This window comes from Onychostoma macrolepis, chromosome 01 (genome assembly GCF_012432095.1).
Source record: "Onychostoma macrolepis isolate SWU-2019 chromosome 01, ASM1243209v1, whole genome shotgun sequence".
Lineage (NCBI taxonomy): Eukaryota > Metazoa > Chordata > Actinopteri > Cypriniformes > Cyprinidae > Onychostoma > Onychostoma macrolepis.
The window spans coordinates 38011840-38038891 of record NC_081155.1 but is presented as its reverse complement, the minus strand read 5'-3'; the positions used below and the strand labels follow the sequence as shown (position 1 = coordinate 38038891).

The following is a 27052-nucleotide window of genomic DNA, read 5'->3' as shown; positions in this document are numbered from 1 at the left end:
GCCTGCGTTTATATTTTTACCATTTAATACCAATATGAGAGTGTTCCAGAGTTTGCTGACTTAACAGGCAGATATTCAAGAAGTGTATTTTGAAGTCATGATGAAAGAGTAAAAGAATGGATGAGTGCTTTCACATGTAAAAAGCAAAAAGTGAGCCCAGACTTTGGTCTTTGGTGCCCCACTTAGCTCATTATAATAGTAAAAAGGTTTTATATAAATGTATACATAAAAACCCTTTCATCCACTGCACTTTTATTTTCACCTTTATTTTCAGATTTCATGACAGCAAGAGCAAGAATCCTGTTACTTTTTCACACACCTGGCATTTGTTTTTTTTTCACTCTCGCCTTGTCTAACTCACTTCAAATGAAAAAAGACAAAGGACCCGTTAAGCATGATGCTGATAACAGCTTTTCACTTACCAAAGAATATCGAGAGAGAAAAGGAGCAACAGCAACAAAACACGAACGCCATAACAATGCTACAGTTTTTCTAATTCGTCCTCATCCTTTCTTCTCTCTTTGCTCTCCACCTTTTGGTTCTTCCCTAACAAATCAACACTTATTCAGTCTCATTGTACGTTTATGCAGATCAGGATATACATATTCAGATTGGCGCCTGAATCGGATTCAATGGCAGAAACAATAAATACCTCCTCCATCTCAACCTCTTTTCCACTGCTGGCTGCTCTGACATGTTCACTTTATCTTTCTATAAAAGTCTCTCTGAGCCTCCAACAGCCCCAATTTATTCATCACTCCATTGGCTGCCTCATGCATATGCATGTCCCCCTTTCGCCCAATCATGTAAGGTGCACACCTGTCAGATAAGCTCATTGAAAGAATATTCGTAGCTGTTTCTAATAAGAGTGCGAGTTGAGGTATAAATATTCATAGCACATCTTTTGGTGAAAAAGATCTCAGGGCAGAGATTAATATTTGTTTTTGGATCAAAGAGCAGGGATGTTAAGGAGGCTGAAGATGTTTAAGCCCACTGACCTTCTGGAAACATTGGAAACAAAGAGTCATGATGCTCAGATAAAACGCCAATGATTTGCCAAAAAAAACAAAACGAAAAAAACCCTGAAAGCCAACTTGCTACTGTGTGAATAAATGTGTACTATTAGAATTCAATTTCTAAATTTGTCTGCCCACTTACTGAGAGATACAAAGAAAAAATTTAACTAAATAGGCAAAAAGACAGGGCTGATGTGTCACTAAAGGCTGCATTTAAACTTCTGCCGTGACTCTAGAATCGAGTCTTATGTAGTCTTATGTTCTCCTCAACCACCACCAGTGTGCAGCATCCACCTGAAATATTGGGACATTTTTAAAATTTGAATAAAATGAAAGCTAAAAGATTTTCAAATCACATGAGCCAATATTTTATTCACAATAGAACATAGAAAACATAACAAATGTTTAAACTGAGAAATTGTACAATTTTATTCACAAAATGAGCTCATTTCAAATTTGATGCCTGCTACAGGTCTCAAAATAGTTGAGACAGGGGCATGTTTACCATGGTGTAGCATCTCCTCTTCTTTTCAAAACAGTTTGAAGACGTCTGGGCATCGAGGTTATGAGTTTCTGGAGTTTTGGTGTTGAAATTTGGTCCCATTCTTGCCTGATATTGGTTTCCAGTTGCTGAAGAGTTTTTGGTCGTCTCTGACGTATTTTTTGTTTAATGATGCGTCAAATGTTCTCTATAGGTGAAAGATCTGGACTGCAGGCAGACCAATTCAGCACCCGGAATCTTCTACTACGAAGCCATGCTGTTGTAATAGCTGCAGTATGTGGTTTTGCATTGTCCTGCTGAAATACACATCATCTGGAGGGGAGCATATGTTGCTCTAAAACCTTTATATACCTTTCAGCATTCATGGTGCCTTCCAAAACATGCAAGCTGCCCATACCGTGTGCACTTATGCACCCCCATACCATCAGAGATGCTGGCTTTTGAACTGAACGCTGATGACACGCTGGAAGGTCTCCCTCCTCTTTAGCCTGGAGGACACGACGTTCGTGATTTCCAACAGCAATATTAAATTTGGACTCGTCTGACCATAGAACACTTTTTCACTTTGAAACAGTCCATTTTAAATGAGCCTTGGCCCACAGGACACGACGGCGCTTCTGGACCATGTTCACATATGGCTTCCTTTTGCATGATAGAGCTTTAGTTGGCATCTGCAGATGGCACGGCGCATTGCGTTTAACTACAGTGGTTTCTGGAAGTATTCCTGGGCCCATTTACTTGCCAATGACAGAATCATCCCGAGGAGTGATGCAGTGTTGTCTGAGGGCCCGAAGACCACGGACATCCAACAAAGGTCTTCAGCCTTGTCCCATATGCACAGAGATTTCTCCAATTTCTCTGAATGTTTTGATGATGTTATGCACTGTAGATGATGAGATTTGCAAAGCCTTTGCAATTTGACATTGAGAAACGTTGTTTTTAAAGTATTCCACAATCTTTTTACGCACTCATTCACAGATTGGAGAGCCTCTGCCCATCTTTACTTCTGAGAGACTCTGCCTCTCTAGACATCCCTTTTATAGATAATCATGTTACAGACCTGATGTCAGTTAACTTAATAAGTTTCTAGATGTTCTCCTGAATCTTTTCAAAATTTCTTGCTTTTTCAGCCCTTTATTGCCCCCGTGCCAACTTTTTTGAGACCTGTAGCAGGCATCAAATTTGAAATGAGCTAATTTAGTGGATAAAAGTATCAAATTTCTCTGTTTAAACATTTGTACATATCTCTTTAATTTTAGCTTGACTGATATTTAAAAGTTAAGTTTAATTATTGTGTAGGGTGAGTGTGTGCATAGCTAACTAATTGAAAAATGAATAGAAAAAAAATGCAATGATAAGCGCCAATCATTGGTAAAGACGTCGTCTGATCTTTACAACAGCCTTGAAAGCCTAACTATAAACTTAAATATATAAATAATATAAAGTTAAAGTAACCAAAAAGTAACTAATAATTACTCTAACTCTAGATAATGCCAAAGTATAGCAATAATGATACAGAGGAACAATAGGTCTATGACTGGAACTTTCAGAGTGATCTTTTCTAGTTGATGAGCAATAAAAACATTGGGTCTCATTCACTAACCAGGCGTACATACAGGTTTGTGTGTGAAAGCTGCATGTGAAAATTTTTACAAACAAATCATGATTCATTCAATAACTTTCATACTAAAATTTGTTCAAAATCTATGATTCATTTTCAGAATGACAACCAATGATAGCTGTAAACATACAGTTTTATAAAAAACTCTAAGAGAATAACGAAGTTAATAAACAACTATAATGATAACAACACAGTACTGTGTATGAACATTTTCACAAAAGAAAATCATGATTCATTCACTTCAACTTTTAATTCTGAAATTTGTTCTAAATTTGAAAAAAATGTGAACAGCTGAAACACATTACATATTATTGCTGTGCATGCTTTCAGGCAAGTGTGTTAGTTTAGGCTATATATGGAGATAGTTTTGACTGTGCATTGATGTGGATGCTAATATAGTTATCATTGAACAATATAGTTTTCACTTTTGGTTTCTAAAATTTGATGAACTTTTTAAATCTTATTGCTGAATTGGCATATGTACAGTAATTCATACATAAGCTTGTAGCTGTACTTGACTAGACATAACTGCCCAGAGGCATTGAAAAAATGGCATGGAAGTGGACTGACTTGCTTTAAAAAAGATCTGGTATTACACAAGACAAAAATGAGCTGACTGCAGTATTTAAATTCAACGATATGCCTGAATTCAAATCTGTCAAACTCTTTCTCTTTAGGGCATTTCAGTAAAACAATACTTAAAAATCTGTCCGAACCTGCATGTATAGTAACACCAATCATCTTACCCAGCACGGAGAGGTACGCTTTGGCCTCTGTGCTCTTTTGACTGCTGTTTCTGAGCGCAGCCTCACACACGTACAGACCCACGTCCGCTGAGGTGGGGTTACTGATGACCAGCCTGCGTCCGAACGAGTCCATTCCTGCTGTTAGTCTCACCCCATTACGCTTCCAGAACACCTGCAGCCTGTCAAGAGATCTGCTCCGCAGACACACACAAAACACAGCACGTTAACTGCCATACTGAAATTAATACTCAAGCCAAGAATTATGAAGAGCACAGCAACTATGTGTTGTGTTAAATATGCAAGACAAATACATACACTACATGGTCAAAAGTATGTGGACACCCTGAATTAACAGGTTGACTAGGCCCCAAATTCAAGCCGAGACAAATTGCAATGTTTAAAGCCAACGTTTGTGGGTTTTAGCCAATGTTTGTTGGCTTTGATGTCATATACATTACCAAAAAGATTTGGGGTCCGTAAGATTGATTGACTGACTGATTCATTGATTAATCGATCAATTGTTTAATTATTTATTTATTTATTTATTGAGTCTTTTACTTGGCCTGGCCACATTTATTTGAATAAAAAACAGCAATATTTTGAAATATAAAAACAACTGAAAATAACTGCTTTCTGATCTAATAAATTATAAAATTTACTTTATTCCTGTGATGGCAAGGCTGCCATAAAATGGCAAAAAATGGCAGTAAAAACATTACATTTTTTATTTTATTTTTTATTTTTATTTCAAATAAATGCTGTTCTTTTTTATTCACCAAATAGTCCAGGAAAAAATATATGTATCACAGTTTCTATAGAAATATTAAGCAGCACAACTGTTTTTAACATTGATATTAATCAGAAATGTTTCTTGAGCACCAAATCAGCAAATTAAGAATTTTTTTAAGATTCATGTGACACTGGAGACTGCAATAATGGAAGATTTTGCTTAGATATAAATTACATTAAATATATTAAAATTTAAATTATTTTAAGTTTTTTTTAATATATATATATATTTTACAGTGTAATAATATTTCACAATGCTCCTGTTATTTTTTTTTTGTATCAAATAAATAAAAAACATTTTGAAATGTTAGTTTATATGCTGTACTCTATAAATATTAACAAAATTTACTATTATCAGATATACATATTTAAAACTGACAGTCTCTTGCAGGAAAACAAATAAAAAAATATTGATGACTCATCCAGCACCAGAGCATGTGAGTGGAGCGGAGCATGCAAAATATTGTCGGAGCGCAGAGCGGGTTTTTATCCAAAGACTGGAGCGATCGCTCTGGTTCCACTTCGATACCGCTCACACCACAAGACTAGGGCATGCACAAATCCACCCAGAATTCACCTGTGCCTTCAACAATTAACAAAAATGTCAGCCTACACTTCAAAAATCGTTCGTTGTGAAGGAGAGATGGAGTTCGTGAAATATTTCCAAAAGCAAACCGACAGGTCATACAGGTGCACAATTTCTGTCAAAAACTAGATGATAACGATGCTGAACGGGATTGTGGTGATACGATTTCAGTAAGTAAGGATTCGTATTTTAATCTAAAAAGACACATCATGCGGAAACATGCTTTCTGTGCCTATGTTAACAGATTAGAGCAGCCACATTGTCTGCGGAATATGCGCATATCAGGTGCGGTCCAACCACACCGCAACCGCGGCCCCGCGACAGAATAGAAGTGAAGCTGATTTTTTCCGCAGCATTCACGCAACAAACCCACTCCACGTCCGCCACGCAGGCAGTGTGTCCCAGGTGTAAGTCTTCGGTTGAAAACGGCAGGTGTTAGGCATGCAGACAAATTTTACATTTGAGCGAGCGTGGAGCGATTTCACCGGAGCGGGATGAAATTGTAGGTGAGCGGGGAGCGGGAATTGAGCGGAGCGGTCTGGCGCGACTTTGAGCGGTGGAGCCCGGGGAGCGAACACCCACGTGAGCGGGGAGCGGAAATTCTCACCACTCAGCTCCGCTCACACGCTCTGTCCAGCACTACACAATTTTTGCCCAATCAAATTCTCTCTAGAATAAGAACCATCTAGTAAGTGGCAAATTAAGATCATGGCTGTGATATAGGCTGAAGTATATAGGCTAATTTAAAAAAGAAGAGTCCTTTAATATTAAAATTAAGTTTACACCTAAATTTCAACAGGAAATATGTCAACTCATGAAAGAAAACTTACTTGGTTACTGTCGTAAATTCGGTTCCCTGAGATACGGAACGAGTACTGCGTCTTGTTAAAGACGCTACGGGAAAAAGCCAGTTCTCCTGAACTGAAGCCTTATTTAATCACGCAGTGAAACTGCATGGCCATTGATTCGTGCAGTGTGTTAAAAACGAACCAATGGCTCGGCAGTGGAGCTGTAGGATCTCAGGTTTCTTCGACTGAAGAGACGACTGAGTCGTGCAGCTACCCATCACAGCAAAGTACGCAGTACTCGTTACGTATCTCAGAGAACCGAGGTTACGACATTAACCGAGTATGTTACCTGTCGGTACTCCACTCGTACTGCGTCTGGTTAAAGACACTTCGGGAACCCAGTACAATCACGCCGTGCTGGTAGAGGAACGACTCCAATTTATACCTCCTCAAGCATTCAATGACCAAAGGGAAGCATAAAAATATACTCCAAGGCTAAAACGGGCTAAACTCAAAGAGTTTACCCGGCCTGGGTAATCGTTCCAGAAGACTCTTGGATTTCCGGCAATCCTCGGTCCGAAACCTGAAAGCAACCAATCAGAGTGTTTGAGCGCCGTGCGGTCAAGGATTCTCCGTCAGAATGGTTCCCATGCGTAAAATGTGCCATTAAGCAGAGAGGACTCTGGCCTGTAAGGCCGGTATGTCCAGGTTAGAAAACCTAGCAAATGTGGACGCCGAGGCCCAGCTGGCCGCCGCACAGATCTTTGTAATAGACACACCGCTAGACTACACCCACGATGAGGCGATGCCTCTTGTGGAATGGGCTCGTACTCCGATGGGGCATTGTAGGCCCAAGGAAGAGTACGCTAGCGTAACGGCATCCACTATCCACATGGAGAGCCTCTGCTTCGTAACCGGATGCCCTCTGGCGCGGTTACCGAAGCTAACAAAGAGTTGTTCCGACCTCCTAAAGGGGGCAGAATGCTCAAAGTAAATCCTCAAAGCTCCGACAGGGCAGAGCAAGGATAACTCCCGGTCCTCATCTGAGGGAGAAAGTACGGAGAGCATGATGACCTGAGCTCTGAATGGAGTGGAAAGCACTTTGGGCACATAACCCTGCCTTGGTTTCAGGATGACCTTGGAGTTGTTGGGCCCGAATTCCAGGCAGGCAGGGCTAATGGAGAGCGCCAGCGTCTCAGAGGAATGGGCCACGGGGCTGCTATGAGCAGCTGAGTTATCTCTGACAACCAAGGTTGGTTCCTTCACAGGGGGGACACCAAGAGAACCTTGTGTCCCCATTCCTTGATTCGACTGATAACCTGTGGGATCAGTGCGATCGGGGGGAACACATAAAGGAGGAGGTTGGGCCATTTGTGGGCCAACGCATTCTTGACCTTCGAATAATAAATTGGGCAGTGAGAGTTGTCTTCTGAGGCGAAGAGGTCTACCTCTGCCTTGCCAAAGATCTCCCAGATCCTCTGAAACGTCTGCAGATGGAGCATCCACTCCTCTGAGGGGACATTGCTCCGAGATAACTTGTCCGCTCCCTGATTCAATTTGCCCGGTGTATGCGCTACTCTTAGCTGGGTTGAGCCCATTCCAAAAGGCGTTCTGCCAGTAGGCAGAGGCGCTTCGAGGAGAGGCCTCCTTGGTGATTTATGTAGGACACTATAGACATGCTGTCCGAGTGATTAGAACATGATGTCCCCTTAGGTCTGGCAAGAAGAACTGGCAGGCTCGACATACTGTTAGCATTTCCAAGCAGTTGATGTGGAGCCTTTTCTCCGCTTTCGACCAATGGCCGAAAGTCGGTTTGCCTTCGCACAGCGCCTCCCAACCTGTGTTGGAGGCATCTGTCGTGACAACCTTTCTCCTGCAAACCATTCCCATGGCCACGCCCTCTTCCATCCAGTGAGGGTCCTTCCAGGGGACTAGGGCTGTTACACAGGCCTGGCTCACACTGATACGCAGGCGTCCATGACACCATGCATGGGATGGAACCTATGGTTTCAGCCAGCGCTGAAGGGGTCGAATGCGAAGCAGGCGCAACTGTAGTGCTGGCGATGCTGCGGCCATGAGACCCAGCATCTTCTGAAACGTTTTGAGAGGGCGAGCGGCACCGATCTCGAAGGAGGCCGCGAGTTCTCGCATGGCCAGAGCATGTTCTGGCATGACTATGGCTCTCATTTGAGCCGAGTCGAGAACTGTTCCCAGGAACGATATCCGTTGGCTGCGGGACAGCGTGGTCTTGGCGAAGTTGACCCTGAGTCCCAGGCGCTCTAGGTGGCTGAGGAGGAGGGTTCTGTGCGATAACAGCTCCACCTCTGACTGGCCCAGAACGAGCCAGTCATCGAGGTAGTTAAGAATGCGGATTCCCATCTGTCTTAGAGTGCGGGGGGCCAGAGACAGTCCAAAGGGAAGGACTGTGTACTGATAAGCCACTCCCTCGAAGGTGAATCTCAAGAATCGTTTGTGATGGGGGGGCTGTCTGGACATGAAAGTATGCTTCTTTCAGGTCTAGAGAAAAGAACCAGTCTCCCTGGGCGAATCTTCGAGAGGAGTTTCAATGTGATCAACCTGAACGACCTCTTCATGACGGCGCAATTCAGGCATCTGAGATCGAGGATGGCCCGTAGGCCGCCATCCTTTTTGGGGACGAGGAAGTAACGGCTGTAGAAGTCTGATTCGCTCTGAGCTGGAGGAACTCTTTCTATAGCTCCTTTTCCCAGTAGATTCATCACCTCTGAGCGCAGAACGTGGGCGTTATCACTTTGCACTGAGGTGGAGACCACGCCCCTGAAGCGCGGGGATCTTCGAACGAATTGGAGTGAATAACCTCGTTTTAATTATCCCCATAACCAACTCTGACACTCCGGGGATGGCCTGCCAGGCCTCGGCCTGCGTGGCGAGGGGTTGGATAAACTCGAATGACCGGCTGCACTGGGGCAGGGTACTCGTGAGACATGGAAAAGGAAATTTGCTCTCTTTTTGAGAATATTTGTGTTTTATTTTTCACACTATAACAGTGGGCGGTTGCTTGGGCGCTTGTATGGGACCTACATTCGCAACAAACACATCTCCCTCTGCACCGGAGGTTGAACGGGATGATAAGAGGCTCAAGAGAGGCTGTTTGGGGGGTGGGCTGGCCGTGGCGGGACTTGGCCCCCTCCTCTTCCTGTTCTGCAGATCAGGAAGACGCCGGAGGTGCTGGGTCCAATGTTATCCTAGGTCGGGGGCCCTGGCGCTTAGGAAAGTGGTAGCGGCAGGTGCGGGCTTCGCTGGCTGCTGAATCGGCATAGGCTTAGGGCGACTAGAAGCAGCTACGGAGCTGGAGCGCTTGGGCAGGAAGTGGCGCATGGCCTGGGATGACTTCTGTGCCTCCGTGAAGCATTCAGCAAACCCTTCGACCACCGGTCCAAAGAGGCCGCTGGGGGAAATTGGGGCATCAAGGAAGGGGACCTTGTCTGCGTCCTTGATCTCTAGCGTGAGCCACAGGTGGCGCTCGAGCACCACTAGGCTGGCCATGGACCTCCCTATCACTTGGGCGGGAGTCTTGGTGGCTCGCAGTGCCAGGTCTGTTGCACTTCTCAGCTCCCTGAGAGTTGCAGGATCAGGCTCAGACTCGTCCATGGAAGAGAGGAGTTTGGCCTGGAAGACCTGGAGGACCACCATAGAGTGGAGCGCCGAAGCGTAGGAGCATCCAGCGAGCGCTGAAGTGGTCCTGCATGGCTTAGATGGGTGGCCGGCCTTTGCCTTCCAGCCGATAGCAGTGGGTGGGCAGAGATGCGCGGCCACTGACTCGTCCAGAGGAGGCATCTTCTCGTATCCCTTTTCTTCAGCGCCATCGACTGTAGTGAGGGCGGATGAAGCGGAAGTACGGAGGCGAGCGGAGTAGGGGGAGCGCCATGATCTCGTGAGCTCGTCGTGAACTTCTGGGAAGAAAGGCGAGGATCGCTGACGAGGGGCTTGACGGCGCCCCGGCAGGAATCACTCGTCCAGACGGCTGCAAAAGGGCTCTTCCGGTGGAGACCACTCCAAGCCCAGCTCTGCTTTCGAGAGGACACGGAGAAGTTCAGCATCCATCCCGACTGCGTCCGAAGCTGCTAATGACATGCAGTCATTGATCAGCTCTTCTTCCCTCCCCCCAAATGAGACCAGATCGCTCGCGCTGGCAGAGGGATGCTAGTCAGGCTGGGAAAAGAGGACGGGAGAAACCTCTCTGTGTGGCGAGAGCGAGGCACGCAGGGTCTGAGCCGACGTGAGCTCGCTCTCAGCCATGCGCTGAGATCCTCTGCCCTGCTGTTTTTTCCTCACAGGTCCCTGAGAGGAAGAAAACGGGAGGGCGCGAGGGGTGGAGTCGCTCTCTGAAAAGAAAGCTACCTGCGAGTGCAGAGAGGCGAGACTGATGTTCTCGCAGTGAGAACAATCAGAACCAGTGAGCGCGGCATCTGCCAAGCAGGAAACGCACTCGCTGTGGCCGTCATCGGCGTGCAGGGGAGACCTGTATGAACCGCAGTAATGGCGCAGCATTTGCAACAATACCGTTTGCTCTTTTAGATGTTGCGTAAGCTTCGCTGGATGGCTGCAGGGGAGCCCGCTGCCGAGCCATTGGTTCGTTTTTTAACACACTGCACGAACCAATGGCCGTGCAGTTTCACTGCGTGATTGAATAAGGCTTCAGTTCAGGAGAAAAAAGGCTTTTTCCCGTAGCGTCTTTAACAAGACGCAGTACGAGTGGAGTATCGACAGGTAACTGCAGTTTTATGGAGTCAACGGTTTTGAAATTAAATTCTCAGCCAGCTTTACTGTATCTACAACTACATACTTTTGTCCACATAGTGTATTTGACAAAACTGAAAAGAAGAATCTGATTTAATTAAGTTGAAACAAGTGCATAAGTGAATTTTACAGCAAGAAAATGTGAAATGACAGATATAATCACAATTCAAAATGACTGACACTAAATGACATCAACAATGTGATTGATAATAAAAACAATGTAATGATGACAAACATCTGTGAAATTATACAGAAAGCCTGTTATTAATGGAACCCTGGCAGTGAGTCACTGCCGTCGAGGGCAACCCACCTCGCATTAGCAACGCACTCAAGAGTAGCCTCACTCGCCCCGGCAACCACTGATGTGTTCTTAGGTGCAATCACTATCACCGAGGCAACCAATTCAGCCGGGGCAATAACGTCTGAGATGGAGAAAGGGAAAAGAATGGTAAAAAAGAGAGAGACTGCTGATTATTGGCACAATCAATCAGGTTAATAGACTGAACATCATGGGGGAGATAAGGTTTTGTGATGAGGTGCTGAGTTTTTTTTCTTTTTCTTTTTATCCTCTCTGAATCATTTTGTTCTCTGAAAAATAATGCATGCAGAAGAAAGTCAAATGACTATCCATAGTTGACAGATGATAGAGGAGGGAAAGAAAGAGCGGGAGATGGGGAAAGATAGGTGAGTGGCGAAAATGGCATGTGATTGCATCTTTAAAGAAATAGTTCACCCCAAAATGAAAATTATGTCATTTACTCGTCCTCATGTCATTCTGTGCAATTACAATAAATGGGAACTGGAGCTTTCAATCGCAAAAAGGATGCAAAAGCAACAAAAAAATATCACAAGAGTTGCACATGTGACTTCTGTGATGTATAAAATCATTCTATATGACTCATGCGTTACATTACTTGGCAAATTTATTAGAGAGGTAGTGATGTCTGATTCATAAACGACTCGTTCTTTTGAGTCAGATCGTTTCAATGAATCAGTTCTTGATTTAAACTCTTTGAAATTCAGTCACATTGATTCTTGCATTAACTAAATGAGGGAAAAATTATCTATGAACAACAACATGCAAATATATTATGCATTTTAAATTATTCCAATGATGGCAAGGCTGCATTCATTTGATTAAAAAGTGATTAACAAAAAAGGCCGTTTAAACTTTCCATTCATCAAAGGTTCCTGAAAAAAATATTAAGAACCACAACTGTATACAGTAGAACCAGTGAAGTCTGATTCTTTTGAGTCAGATCTTTTCAATGAATCAGTTTGTTCAGTTCACAAAACCAGGCTGAATTCATGCACAAATCAGTTCTTGAGTTCAAATCACTGATTCGTTGATTCGGTCACATTGATTCTTGCATTAACAACTAAACGGATGATAAAATTATCTATGAAGCATGAACAACTAAATTTGGATCTTTTTGACCTGTTTGTCACTCGCATGGCTTCATAAGCCTTGGAATAAAACATGAGTCACAGAATTGAATTCATTATTAGTATAACTATTACAGTTACACTTATGATACTTATACAAAATGGTGTAGAAAACATTTTCACTCAGAAATGGCTAGTATATTTCACAAACAGTCACAAAGAAATACCAAGTTAACACATTAAAAGTGAAATTTAGAAGCATTTATATCTTCTAAATATCCTTTTTTTTTATATACTTTTGCTTTTACTGTTTAAAACTCCACTCGTTGTATTATGCGTTATCTTTAAATGCCATGAAATAAAAGATGGAACAAGTAAATAATTATATAATTTTCCTTTTATGAGAATGATTCCTTTAAGAATCAGGGAGAATGGCGAGAACATACACCTCAGATGAAAACCAGCCTACCATGATAGATAAACTGGCACACAGATGCAAACACACACACTCACACACACACACAAGCTTTGATCTGATCTTTGATCAGTGACTGGAAAGGTGTAATGCATTCTCACTTTCTCCAAACACAGAAGTGATAGATGCACTAACTTTTGTAATCTCAGTGGGAATGTATGTAATTTATGCATTCATCTGGCTGTATCTCATCATTCAAAAAGATGACAAACAAAGCACAAAAAAACCTAGCAGAAAACTGTGAGTGAAAATGAAATACAGAAGAGCGGAGTGAGCGAATGGAATTGGACAGGAAAAGTCAATAAGAAGAGGAACAAGATATATACCGTAGAAGTGCTATTTCTGAAAGTCTAAATATGAAGTGCTATTTCAAAAGTAGTTGTGTATGTGCACTCTAAATGTAGCCAGTATGTGTTAAACGGTGGCACCTTAGGTTTGGATCTTATTACCCGGCATGAAACCTGATTTGCATAGACTGGCACATTTTAAATTTATGTCTAGTGCCAATTACACTAAGCAAACCTTGGATACATCTGGTGTTAAATAGCTTCCAGATTTCAACTACTGATGTTCGCAGAATATAAGAGCTATAGCGTGATTTACACATCTTATATTGTTCTTGGAACAACAATCCTTTCAACCAGTTTTTTCATGTTATGTTAATATTTGATAAACGGGTGACATTAAAATTGTTCTTTTGTCTAAATAAATAAATAATAAAACACTTAAATCTGCTTTAAAATGGCACAAAATTAACTTAGGCATCACAACATTATAATGTAATATTCATTTTGAAGTTTGAGAAAGATTTACATTATTAAATACATTTATTTATTTATTGTATTTCACTGACCACGTGGTTTTTGGTTACATTTATTTGAATACATAACAATTGAAATAAATAAATAACACATTAGCACATTAGCTAAAAATTGTTAAACTATGCAACATGATAAATCATGCTAGCAACTTACTAACCCTTACGAAAATGAAGAGGATACAATTTATGAAGTATGAACAACAACATTTGGATCTTTTGGGTGTTAAATCATGCTAGAAATATGCTAGCAATGTGCTAAAATGTTAAAATGTTTTGTTAAATCATGCCAACAACATGCTAAATCATGCTAGAAATGTGCTAAAGATGTTAGCAACATGTTAAAACACGCTATAAACATGCCTGCAAGATGCTAAATCATGTTTAATCATGTTAGCAACCTTTAATTCTCTGACTTCTCTGAGTAGCTATACCTTCAAACTTCAAGATTTTCAAGGTTATTTTGAACTAAGTCAAGCCATCATCAATATCATCAAACATTATCTGCCTAGTTATTAATATAAGCTAATACGCATATATATGAAAAAAAAACTAAATTCAACCAGTCAGTGCTCTCTGGTTTCAGGGGTTGAAATGGCTGTGATCGATCGATAGGAACATTGTTCCAGAACCAACAAACAACTGTACACGTCTAAATCAGACTGTGTGAAATGCAATATCATGCTGAACGGCAAACAATTAACATAAATACATTAAATATGATCCAACAGAAATAAAGAATCCCACTCTAGCTCACATCCCTCACCTCTGCTGACAGAATAATTGTGCAAGTCTATCTATTCTCATATTGTGCTTCGGGAAATGCTGATTATAGCTGCGTGTTATTTTTCAGAGTGAGCTCAGAAGTACAGTAGCCTGAAGAACGCTGCAAATGAAAAGGAGGATTTGCACTAAGGGGAAAAGACAGTGTGTCGTGCTTCTGAGGTAATGTTGTTGTCAGCCGCTTATACAGCCTCATGCACTCAAGTCAGAATGGTGTTTGACATGGTGTTGACACGGCGTTGTCTTCCACGGGTTGGTTTTCATCAGGAGCAGAGATTAGCTGCTTTGAGCATATCGAGATGGCCGTAAAACGATGTAGAACACAGCTACAGGGACATACAGAGTCCACACATGAGGAAAGGGGTCGTTCGGTGAGATCGGATGTAATAATCTTAATCCAGTGTCTGTCTACATGAGTAGTGAGTGAGATTACGACATGTGGAGATATTAAATTTGTCTCTGAGGAGAATCCATTATCTTAAGCCTCTAACAAATCCATCTAAACACACAGTACAAGAGAGATTACACACACACACACACACACACACACACAGAGAGGAAGACAGCATGGGTGAGAGCAGACAAGAAAGGAAGAGCACAGAAATTATTTTTTTCTCAGGACTCTCAGCTGTGATTGGCCAATGTGTGCACATATTAATCAGTGTGAAACTACATATCATGCTGTGTGTGTGGGTTTAGATTTAGGATGATCAGATGATGAAATGATCAGATAAGAACTTTATGCATGCATAATATGTAATGTACAGAATGCAAAATAATTGGAGAAAAATAAGGAGATCCGATAAACAGAAAAGATAAACAACAGTAGTTGTTATTTTTGGAATGAAATACATGCATTCTGCAAACTGGGTATACACTGAATATCATGTATTAAAAAAAACAAAAAAAACACTACATTACATACTAAATTATGAAATCATTTACTTTTCTTATGATAGTTCGCTACACTGTACTCATAATATTAGTACATTAATTTCATTAAAAAATCTACTAACTCTTGGATGTCATAAAATAAAATAAAATTAAAATTAAAATTAATTCTGAATAATTGAAACAAAATCGGCATTAAGGAAATTAAAGTATTTTAAATATACACGATTTTGTGACAATTACTTGATTTATATTAATTATAGGGCTGCAGCTAACAATTTTTTTGCTAATTAATAAATTTGATTAAAACATTACGTTAAAAAAATAAAATTACAAATTAATCCTTTATTTACAAAAATGCTACTCCACATCCTGCCCAATGATGTCCTCCAAACAATGTGCAATTTGAAGTTTATGAAAACATATATAATCAATGCATTTACTCATCTGAACATAGGTATTATATTACATTTATACTCAATTACAAAAAAACCCGTTACAGTTACTCCTCTCATAAAACTACAATTACTTTTGTCATATGTAGAATCCAAAACTAGAAATATTTTATTAAAAATGCATATTTTTGTGTTCCTATTCTGTTGTGCTCAGTGGATTTGTCTTTTAGTGAGCTGCAGTATTTGTGCTGGCTTACACCATTTCTCCTAAAACTAAGACCTATTATTGCTTCTGTTCTCATCATTGTTCTCCATCTAACCCTGTTCAAAATGCTTCCCGCAGCCTATAAATCTGAACATAGCCCATGTCTCATCTTCTGGGCAATCAGAAAGGGAAATGCCAAGAGGACGAATGTTCACTTCATAATTCAAAATCTCAAAGCAGATGATCATCTGATGTCATCAGAGGAAGGAGACAGGAGAAGAGGGCAAGTGAACGAGAGAGAAAGCAAGAGGAAGAGTGAAGATTACAAGCTTTAAGAGTTCATTAGAGTGTCTTACCAAGGGAACCACGATTCCTCTTGTTTACTGCTCATCAGGTCACAGAGAGTAGAGAAAGGGAAAAAAATTAATAAATAAATCAGAAAAAAAAATCATTCCTCTCACCAAAATACCTCATATATCTTCAAACTTTAAGGCCCAAAAAACATTAGCTCCACTGTTCTTGGTCCCTCTGTCACACCTGCCATGATTTTATCATCCTGCAACATGTAATTATGGGAATTTGCTGCCCCTTGACCTGCCCTTAATGGAAACACCACACTTATTGGCTTCCTATTTTCACTTAAACCTAGAAAATGAAGTGCAGACTGACAGTAAACACTCACAGAGATAAACAAAGAGATGCATTTTGATCAGTATCACGCAGAAAATGAGTTTCAGGATTTATTAAATGCAAATAGATTTCATCTATTTCAGCTACCTACAAATGAATGCATTTATCAATTTTGTTCTATAATTTGAGTATTGGTGGGTTAGCTCAGATAATTTGGAATTTGATGAGAAATATGAAATATTTCAGTTCATATTGAGATGCCAGACTTTTGCTCTACATATACACTTTAAAATTTAAAAATGTATGTAACTTTTAAAACTGAATTTCCAGCATCATTACTCCAGTCTTCAGTGTCACGTTATTCTAATATGCTGATTCAGTGCTCAAGAAACATTTTTTTGTGTGTGTTTTTTTTTTTTCTCAGGATTCTTTAATAAATAGAAAGTTCAAAAGAACAGCATTTATTTGAAATAGTTTTTGGAGGGTTTTTTTTGGAAAAAAATATAAAAAGTCTTGTCACATTTGATCAAATTAATGCATCCTATTCATAAAAATAGTACTGCCAGTAGGTATTGTGTATATGCAGTGCATATATAAAGTGTAACATAAAAGAGAGTTATTATTCAGAAGGTAGCTTTATCATTAGCTCATCATCCTGTCATACTGCACGCTAGTATTAACATTTAAGTGAACGTCTCTCCCTCTCACTGTCTCTGTTGCTCTCTGTCTCAAACGACAACCTCAGCAACTGCTGTGTTTTAATTGGTTTTACATTAGACGGGTGTCGTAGGAGCAGTCACACTGCCAAAATGCCAGACACTGCCAAAACTCAAGAAATTGCAAGTGAAACAGTACACATTATGAAATAATAAACATTCTAAACTAAACAAGCCATGCTGCATTGTCACACGGCTTCATTACATGCATTTTTCATCTAGTTTTGTATAAAAATATCTTAACAGTAGTCTCTAGCCTAGTGGCAGCACACATGCTTCGACACAATGTGGGTTTTCCAATCCTGTCCTCTGGAGTAACACAAGTGTCTTGCTCAAGGACAAAACAGTGATTAGGAAGGGAATTGAATGATTCTGGTTTTGATTCTGATTGCAATTAATGATTCTGTTACCTTAATGATTCTTTTAGTACATCTGAGGCAAGGTTATTATAGTTAAATAAAACTAAAACCATAAAAAAACGTACTTTTATTTTATTTAGGCAAGCTGCCAAGGCAACATTTCTCATTTTCATTTAGTTTAATTTTATGTACTAAAATAACTAAACCTGAAATAAAAACTAATAAAAGTAACACTGTAAAAATGATTTTTGAAGTTCAAAGATTGTTGGAGAAAAAAATTATTTAGAGTACAATTGTAATAATATTCTTTCAGTATTTCTAATTCAAAATTTCATGTTTAATACAATATTTCTTTGTAATTGTAAAAAATTTTTCAGTGCATATAGACTGTATTATAAAATACTATAAATACTAAAAAGAAAAAAAATATTTTTTTACAGATTTTTTTTAGAGTGTAGTCCGAGGAACTACATATGGGTTTGAAATTTTAAGACATATATATATATATATATATTTACAAAAATGTTTCTGAAAAAGAATGCAGCTGTTTGGACACATAAAAGTGTTCAATTTCACCTCCGAATAACTTTTCACACTGGAAATCGGTTCTCTGTATTATGGGAAACATTATTGCCAGCAGTCTGCTGTTTTACACTGCACATTTTTGTCGAGTGAATGAAATCATTCAGGTATCCAGTGCATACAAAAATGTGCACATTGTGTTTGTGATTACACACAGACGATCAATTTCTGTGCTCCAATTGGTTATTCATTAGAAGGGTGTCGTAGGAGGAATGCGAACCAAAATCTGTGACATTGCCAGCTAAGATTCATTGCAAAGGCAATTTATCAGCCAATTATGCGATCCAAGACAACAGATTTTGCCTTATGACAAAATAAATCTTTTACAACCTGCAAATTTTGTCTTGGGCAATGAAATAGTGTGGAAAATTGAACTCTGCTTTAAGCAAAAGTTTGCTCTCATTAATGCACAGGAGGAACAACTGAGATATTAAAGAAATCTCATTTGCGATATTCCTCTCGCTTCTTCTCCCACCCATTTTCTCCTGAAAACTTTACAAACACGAACAAGGGCGAAGCACAAAGTGAGTGATGAAGTTTCAGGGAGGAAGATGATGTGCCAGGGTAAATGAAGAGCAGAGGAGAGCGGGGAGAGAAGAAAGGACACGAGAAACAGCGGATGAAAGGAAAAGAACAGGATGAGCGTGAGGGAGGAAGTGAGAATGAGAGACAAGTCATGAAAGATTTACATCATCAGGAACTGACAGAGGAACCCCAGCAGCATCAGATACATGAGAGAGAGAGAGAGAGAGAGATAGATAGATAGATAGAGAGAGAGAGAGAGATAGAGAGAGAGAGAGAGGAATTGATCATTCAAAAACAAGCCCATGTTCATGCATGAGCAGAAGCCACACACATGCATATGACTACATATAATATTTGGATTGGAGGCACATGTTATTCTGATCATCTGTCACTCTTAATCTCTGAATCTGTAATTGAACAGGAGATGATAAGACATCAGGAAATAAACAGATGAACCCCAGTAGTCTCTCTCTTCATCTTTCAGTGTCTCTTTCCATTCCTCCCTCCTTTATTTGTTGCAAGAACTCAGACATCACTTCATGAATATCTAAATAAATATGGAGCAGCAAGGGTAAACATGTTTATCTAGTCATCCAGAATGGAGGGGTTAAAACATCAGTGTCTGATTGTTGTTTGTTTCAGATTTAGAACTCACTTAAATGCATAGTTCATAGGGGGGATTCCTTTTATGATTCAGAAAAAAACAACAACAAAAAACATTCCTTTATTGCTAACCTTCGTAGCTAATGGACCCACATTGAACTGGAACCTACACGACCAAAAGTCTATTGTCAGTATTTTTTTTATAAATCCCCAAAAAAGTCACAAAATTCATCTCTACCATCACAGGTACAAATAGTTTTTTCAATGTATTAAAATACAAAACCTATTTTCTATTCTAAATTTGAATTATTTCACAATATTACTACTTCTTAATGTATTTTTGATAGTATAAATGCAGCCTTGGTGGGCATAAGAGACTTTCAAAAACATTTAAAAATCTTACCAACCCTGAATTTTTGAACGGTTTTGATTTTAGTTACAAACCCAGACATTTTACCACTAGGCTACACCAAAAAAGCACACGTTTGGTGGGATTACACCGATACATTCCTCACTTCATCTGGAACATTCTTTAAAAACATACAGCTATAACAGAATTTTTATAGTGGTCGTGATGTACTGCTTTGTGTTCGATCGACTTAAGTATTGAGAAAGAGAACGATGCTGCGATTGTGCTTTGAAGACAGAGATAAAGAGAGCGAAAATGGGACAAAACAGAAATTGCAAAGAGATCTCTTTCCTTTCTCTTTTGCACACCAGCACCTATTGACCCTCTCCAGTTCCAGTGTCAATCACCTTAATGAACAAGAAAGCGAGGTAAAAAGAGGCCAAGTGAGAAAGAGAGGGATGTCCACTCGCTAGGTGTAATTCCTGGCAATTTTTCCACTTACATTCAACAGACCAAATAGCAGAGCTGCCTTTCGCTTTTGTCAGGTAATTCGCACACTTAGAGTCAATCCAGTTTATTCTTCCAGGCCACAGCAGGCAAGGGTGAGGAAAATAAGTCTAAAAGCCAGAGACTTATTTTTGTAGTCTTCCTGGTGTCTGGATGAATTCATAAGAGCTGGATCTCAGCAGTTCCCTTGAGAGTGCTAACAGACTTAGCTATTAATATACTTTCAGGGCTCATTTTAATCGAACGTATCTTCCTGTTCTGCCGGCAGAGATCTTTTGATCATGCCAAGAATGCAGGAGGAATGGTGCTTAATTAAGAAGTACGACCCAAAAGAACTTCACAGATCACCTTTGAACACTGTCAGTGAATGGCAAATTGCTCGATCAGAAAAACTTGAAACATCTTCACCTAGAACTTTTGGTCCTTTCGGGTTAGTTTCAGCTTGAGTGTCTAGTGTAAAAAAAGGATGACTTTCTAGTTTAGTTTTGAGTTTTGCAACCATTTTGTACAATGAGTCTCATTCAAATAGCTCGAGAAACTATTGCATTTTTCGTAGAAACACAAAATCAGAGTAAAGTTTTATAGTTTTGCAAATGACTCGCACTGAAATTCATTCTGCTTGTTTTTCATGAATCAGGCCAAAATGTAAGTAATTACTGTGTCCTAACCAGCTGCAAATGTCAACTGAACATTTGCGCAAAATGAGACATTCTGTCGTTGGCTTGCTTTTTTTCATCATAAAAACAGATTTCATGGACTGTCATTTTCTGTGATCTAAAAAGTGCCTTTTATGTTATTTTCAGTTTCAGAAAAGTCAAAACGTTTTCGCACAATCAGCCTAATTCACATTGTTTGTAAAACCCTTCATAAAAATTGTTAATATAACCATAAGGAAAATGAAAAAAAAAAAGTCTTGTTTCAGGATGCTATTGACAGTCACAGATGGTTAAGGGGGAAAAAAATCTCTAAACTCAAATATTGTAAAAATTATTATTACGTGTTGTGACTTTCAGTGTTATTGTATATAAATATATATATTTTTATTATATTATAAATATATCATATAATATAATATAAAAATAAAAGCAAATTCAAAATATGAAAAATACCATAGATATAATACTAAAGCAAATAAGACTTGTTATTTTTAGTCTCATTGGACCAAAGTCCTGCTCTGATAGGCTGTGATTTTGTCATTTCATGCAGCATGTTTGCATTCAGTGAGGACAGAATAATTACTTGACACATCTGTTTAGGACACAGAGAGAGTTTTTTCAAGATAAGTACTCTACAATCCATCATAAAAAGGGTCTAAACAACAAGCAGGTCTTGAATCACAACTACTATACGCTACATGGTTCTGGATTGGCATGGACATGATTTTAAGTCCCATGTGTCTGAGTGTGTGATCTGGTTAGCTGTCTTTAGAGAATAATTTGGTAAAAGAGCAGCTAGCAGTATCTATTGGCTAGTTATTTTAGTCACAGCATGTCCGGTCATGTTTAATGGTCTTTGTCTTAGTCCCAAAATATGGTTTAACCCTGCATCTGAGTTCAGAGTTTCATCACTGATAAGATGTGATTTTTCCTCAGGTCACTAAATGCATAAATATATTAATGTATAATAGCTCATTTAACATAAAGGTCCTTTTTGAGTGAACCAGCTCTGCACACAAAATATTTGAAACTTATACAGTATGAGCAGCGCTTCCATATCTGACCTCTTAACGTGCATGTTAAGTGATGTGTAACGGCATTAATTAATTAAAAGTGTCAAACTCATCCAGCCACAGCGGACCAAATTAAAGAGGTGAGTCTCTGAGGGCTCTCAATATGACTGAGTGATACCACAGATCTACCTTCAGCAACTGCATGTGTTCAAACAGTCCTCCAGTCAAACTCATTACAGCTGTATATCCGTGAAGGGTATGTGTGATCTGAGATCCGAAGATATCTCAGTATCTCCGAGCTGTTTAAAGTTGTGTGGTTAAACTCGGGTAATTGGGTCATGAGGTCTGTAACTTAGAGTCATGCCAAGCGAGTAAACAACAGTTGAGAGCTTTTAAAGTTATAAACAACAGCAGGCAATTTAAGAGGCATGCTCATTTGTGGATTAATTTAATCGTTCACTCATTTATTTATTCATTCATTTATTCACTTTTTGTACCCTTATTTACAGTGAATTTCTTACTCTCTTACTTCTTAACACACTCATTCACTCACTTGACTTTAATTGCTTATTAAAGGAATAGTTTACCCAGATATGATATTTCTGCCATCATCTACTCACCCTCAAGTTGTTACAAACCAGTAGGAGCTCTTTCAGCTTTTGAAGAACGCTGTTAACCAAACAGTTGACGGTAGCCATTGACTTCCATGGTATTTTTTCTCCAAATTTGAAATTCAACGGATACCGTCAACTGTTTGGTTGCCAACATTCTTCAAAATATCTTCATTTGGGGTCAGCAGAAGAAAGAAACTCAAAACTCAGATTTGGAACAACCAAAAGGATGACAAAATTGTTTTATTTTTTGGGTGCACTATTCCTTTAACTTATTCATTCACTCATTCATGCACTCCAATTCATTCAGCCATTGTTATAAATAACAGCAGGCAATTAAGAGTCTCACTCATTTATGGACTCATTTTATCATTAGCTCACTTATTTATTCCTTTGTTCATTCATTCACTTCAAACTTTCTCTATTTACTGGCAACTCAAGTTGCCAGCCAGCGTCAGCATTATAGATCATTTTCACAAAAACTGCATGGCCCCCAGAATCTAAACATACAATATATCAAAGAAGAGAGGCTCTGCTTTTAAACAAAACAAACCATTTTATTCTAGCTTCATGCATTCTTTTTTTATTAACAATTGTGAATGTGGGTAAGTTTCATTAAAAAAGCAATATTTTGAACAAAAAGTTGGGAAAATTGGCTATTTGTCAAAGACTAAATCCGGATTGGATTCAGAACGATGATCAAAACACAGATTTGCACAGCTTGCACAGTCCTATACCTCTTCATGAGTTCAACATTTCGTTCAGTAATTTATGCTTCTATCGCTTGTTTCTTCTTCTTCTTCTTCGCTTGGTTTTGGATCTGGAGTTTCTGTACTATTTCAGATGATGCATAATAGCGCCCCCTACCATGTAACAGTGAAAACATGGATTGCTGGGAAATTTCTTCAATGGCGGGGAAAAAAGTTAACTCGCTCATTTACTCACTTCACATCAACTGCTTTACTTACTCACTCACTCATTTGCTCACTCACTCCATTCATTCAGCCCTCACTTATATACACTACTGATTTATTTTTTTTTTTTAAGGAATTTGTTCTTTTATTAAAGGAACACTCCACTTTTTTTGGAAATAGGCTCATTCTCCAACTCCCCCAGAGTTAATAAGTTGAGTTTTACCGTTTTGGAATCCAATCAGCCGATCTCCGGGTCTGGTGATAGCACTTTTAGCATAGCTTAGCATAGATCATTGAATCCGATTAGACCAGTAGCATCGCGTTCAAAAATGACCAAAGAGTTTCGATATTTGTCCTATTTAAAACTTGACTCTTCTGTAGTTATATCGTGTACTAAGACCGGCGGAAAATGAAAAGTTGCGATTTTTCACCTGAAAGTAGTCCCCAGCTAGGTAACTAGTTATAATATAGCTGGGGACTACTTTCAGGCGCTGCGTAATATCACTGCGCCTGCTGCGGCCATGGTACGGCAGCAAAGTTCCTTGATTATTACGCCGGAATGAGAGTATAGTTCCTAGCCAAATCGGCCTAGAAAATCGCAACTTTTCATTTTCCGCCGGTCTTACTACACGATATAACTACAGAAGAGTCAAGTTTTAAATAGGACAAATATCGAAACTCTTTGGTCATTTTTGAACGCGATGCTACTGGTCTAATCGGATTCAATGATCTATGCTAAGCTATGCTAAAAGTGCTATCGGAGAATGAGCCTATTTCCAAAAAAAGTGGAGTGTTCCTTTAAGGAAGGATTCATTAAATTGATCAAAAGTGACAGTAACAGACTTTTATAATGTTACAAAGATACTGTTTCAAATAAATGCTGTTATATATGATCCTGTACAACAAAACCAGTCTTAAGTGTTAATTTTTCGAAATTGAGATTTATACACCATATGAAAGCTGAATAAATAAGCTTTCCATTGTTGTATGGTTTGTTAGGATAGGACGGTATTTGGCCGGGATACAGCTATTTGAAAATCTGGAATCTGAGGGTGCAAAAAAATCTAAATATTGAGAAAATCACCTTTAAAGTTGTCCAAATGAATTCTTAGCAATGCATATTACTAATCAAAAATGACGTTTTGATATATTTACAGTAGTAAATTTACAAAATATCTTCATGGAATATGATCTTTACTTAATATACTAATGATTTTTGGCATAAAAGAAAAATCTATAATTTTGACCCGTACAGTGTATTTTTGGCTATTGCTACAAATATACCCCAGCGACTTAAGACTGGTTTTGTGGTCCAGGGTCACATATGAACTTTCTATTCACCAAAGAATCCTGAAAAAACGCATCACTGTTTCCACAGAAATGTTAAGCAGCACAGCTGTTTTCAATGCTGATAATAAGAAGAAATGTTTCTTGAGCACCAAATCAGCTTATTAGAATGAAGGATCGTGTAACACTGAAGACTGTAGTAATGGCTGCTAAAAACATTCAAAACTGACCCCAAACTTTTGAACGGTAGTGTATGTGTCCTCATGTAGACCGCTGAATGTGGATTACGGAGGCTCAGGCCGCCGCCGCTATGAAGCACACTGACAAACATGAATTAATCCAGTTTACTGTCTAGCTGCAGGAGTGACTCATAGGCAGCTTGACTCAGGGACACGTCAAATTAGACACATTCAAATAAAAGCGTTCTAGTGTAAAAGCACATTGTAAAGGGAGGACGAGTAAATGCAAATAAACAATGTGATCCAAATACTTCAACAAACACTCTCATGCACACACATATTGAAGACCTTCAAGGCTGAGGCCCAATGGAGTTTAATATGGGAGAAAAATTGCCTCAGACTTGACGCTCAATGCGAGGTAAGAATAAATCCTGATAACAGTTAAAAGTTAATTTTGTCAACTTCTAGGCGTAGGCTATGCTAGCATACAGATGGCATCAAAGCTAAAAGGCATGGACTAAAAGCCACAAAAGTCCAATTTGAAATTCCATGGGGTCTTTAAAAGCCTTCCTAAAGCAAGAAATAAGACTTTCTCTCCCACGTATAACTGCGGTATACCTCATTTTTTGTAGTCACTTGTTATTTAACAGACACTTTTTTATAGAAGAGTTCAGACTAACTGCATGAGTTGCCCTGGAGCAATGGATTTAAATGACACACTCAAACGCACAACGATAACAGAAAAGGATTGTGATTTCAGTAGGTTTCTTTGAAATCCATTCTGACCTTTAAGTCAGAAGTCCAGATCCTTAAACAACACTATCATGAAGAAGATCCTGAACACAACACATCCTTATATAACACTGTGGTAGGGTATTAGTGTATTTTTAAAGGGAAAATCTAATGGAAAATAGGAGTTCTCTTGCACTTTGGAAATAAAAAAAGATGTGAACTTCACCAGAAAGAAAAGGTTAGCCAATCATGAGAGAATTCACAAATAAAACCCATAAAAACAAAAAGGTATGACTGTTTTTAGTGCAAGAAATACAGTGCACAGCATAAATGAGTACACCCCCTCTGAATAAATATAAAAGATGTATTTTCTTAATGATCACTAATATAATTCATGGAAAGATGGTAAAGTTGATATGTATTAAACATATACTTAATAAAAACAACAAAATATATGCCAATATTTTCTGTAATATAAGTAAATAAGCCAATTTTGTTTAAATGAAGGATCGCTGAAATGAGTACACCCTAGATTTAATTCAGCAAATGTATAATATTCTAGTACTTAGTATGTCCTCCAGAACTTTAAGTATACTGCTCTGACCCTTCTTGGCACTGAGTGTACAAGTTCATGACAAAATTTCACATCTGTCCTGTTTAACTCCTGAAGGACAACCTCCTTGAATGCTCTGGTCTTTAATGGGGAGTTTTGCAGAATCCCCCACAGCTGATCAAGAGTGTTAAGATTGAGTGAAATACATGTCCACTGAAGGATTTTCACCTTGGGAGAATGAATATCTTCATTGTTAGGCTGAAAAAATGCCCAATAACGCAGGGAATGAGGGGAGGGTATATCTTCTGTTTCTTCTGGGGAAGTCGTGGCCTAATGGTTAAGAGAGGCCGGCAGGAATTGTAGGTGGGGGGAGTGAATATACAGCACTTTCTCCACCCTCAATACCAAGACCGAGGTAAGGCACTGAACCCCCAACTGCTCCCCGGGCATAAATGGCTGCCCACTGCTCCGTGTGTGTGTTCACTGCTGTGTGTGTGCACTTTGGATGGGTTAAATGCAGAGCACGAATTCTGAGTATGGGTCACAATACTTGGCTGTATGTCACTTTCACTTTCAAGTTTTTGTATTACACCACACAGTAGTGTGTGAATTCATGACAGCATTAATAAAGCACAGCTCCCACACACCTTCAGCACTCATTCATCCCGTTATAAAAGCTTTACTACCACTGAACGTCCCCCCCAAAGTATATGGTGGTTACGCCCATGTTTAGATTATACCAAACAGATGTGTGTGATATGTATGGATTTATACTTGTTAAAGCATTATTATAGCATTGCTTAATAATGATTATTGAAGCACTGAGATTAGAAAGATGCTAAAATCAAACTGTTCTGGAATCTGTCTTGAGTTGAGCGCTATGTGTGAGGCATGAAGAGCTGCTGTTTTTGTATAGCATCCAAAATCAGTCACTTATATCAGGTTCCTTTTCGGTTCCCTTAGAAGGCAGCTGCCTATGTAGACAGTACACACCAAAGCAGCTCAGTAGATTTACAGCAGAGCTAGTATGTCTACAGTGGAAATTATAACAATTGTA

General features: G+C 39.2%; 1 protein-coding gene across 7 annotated transcripts in view; it reads right to left on the bottom strand.

Annotated features, from left to right (window-relative positions):
* Positions 1–27052, bottom strand: part of sdk1b (sidekick cell adhesion molecule 1b) — a 227098-nt gene that overhangs the window by 81654 nt on the left and 118392 nt on the right. For 5 of the 7 annotated variants that reach the window (XM_058789555.1, XM_058789548.1, XM_058789564.1 and 2 more), the window contains 3 exons: positions 16136–16162; positions 11138–11249; positions 3886–4076 (listed from right to left, as the gene is read on the bottom strand). In XM_058789555.1, coding sequence (XP_058645538.1) covers positions 3886–4076; positions 11138–11249; positions 16136–16162 — 330 coding nt within the window. The remainder of the gene's footprint in view (positions 1–3885; positions 4077–11137; positions 11250–16135; positions 16163–27052) is intronic. The other 2 variants (XM_058789570.1, XM_058789576.1) reach the window with 1 other exon arrangement.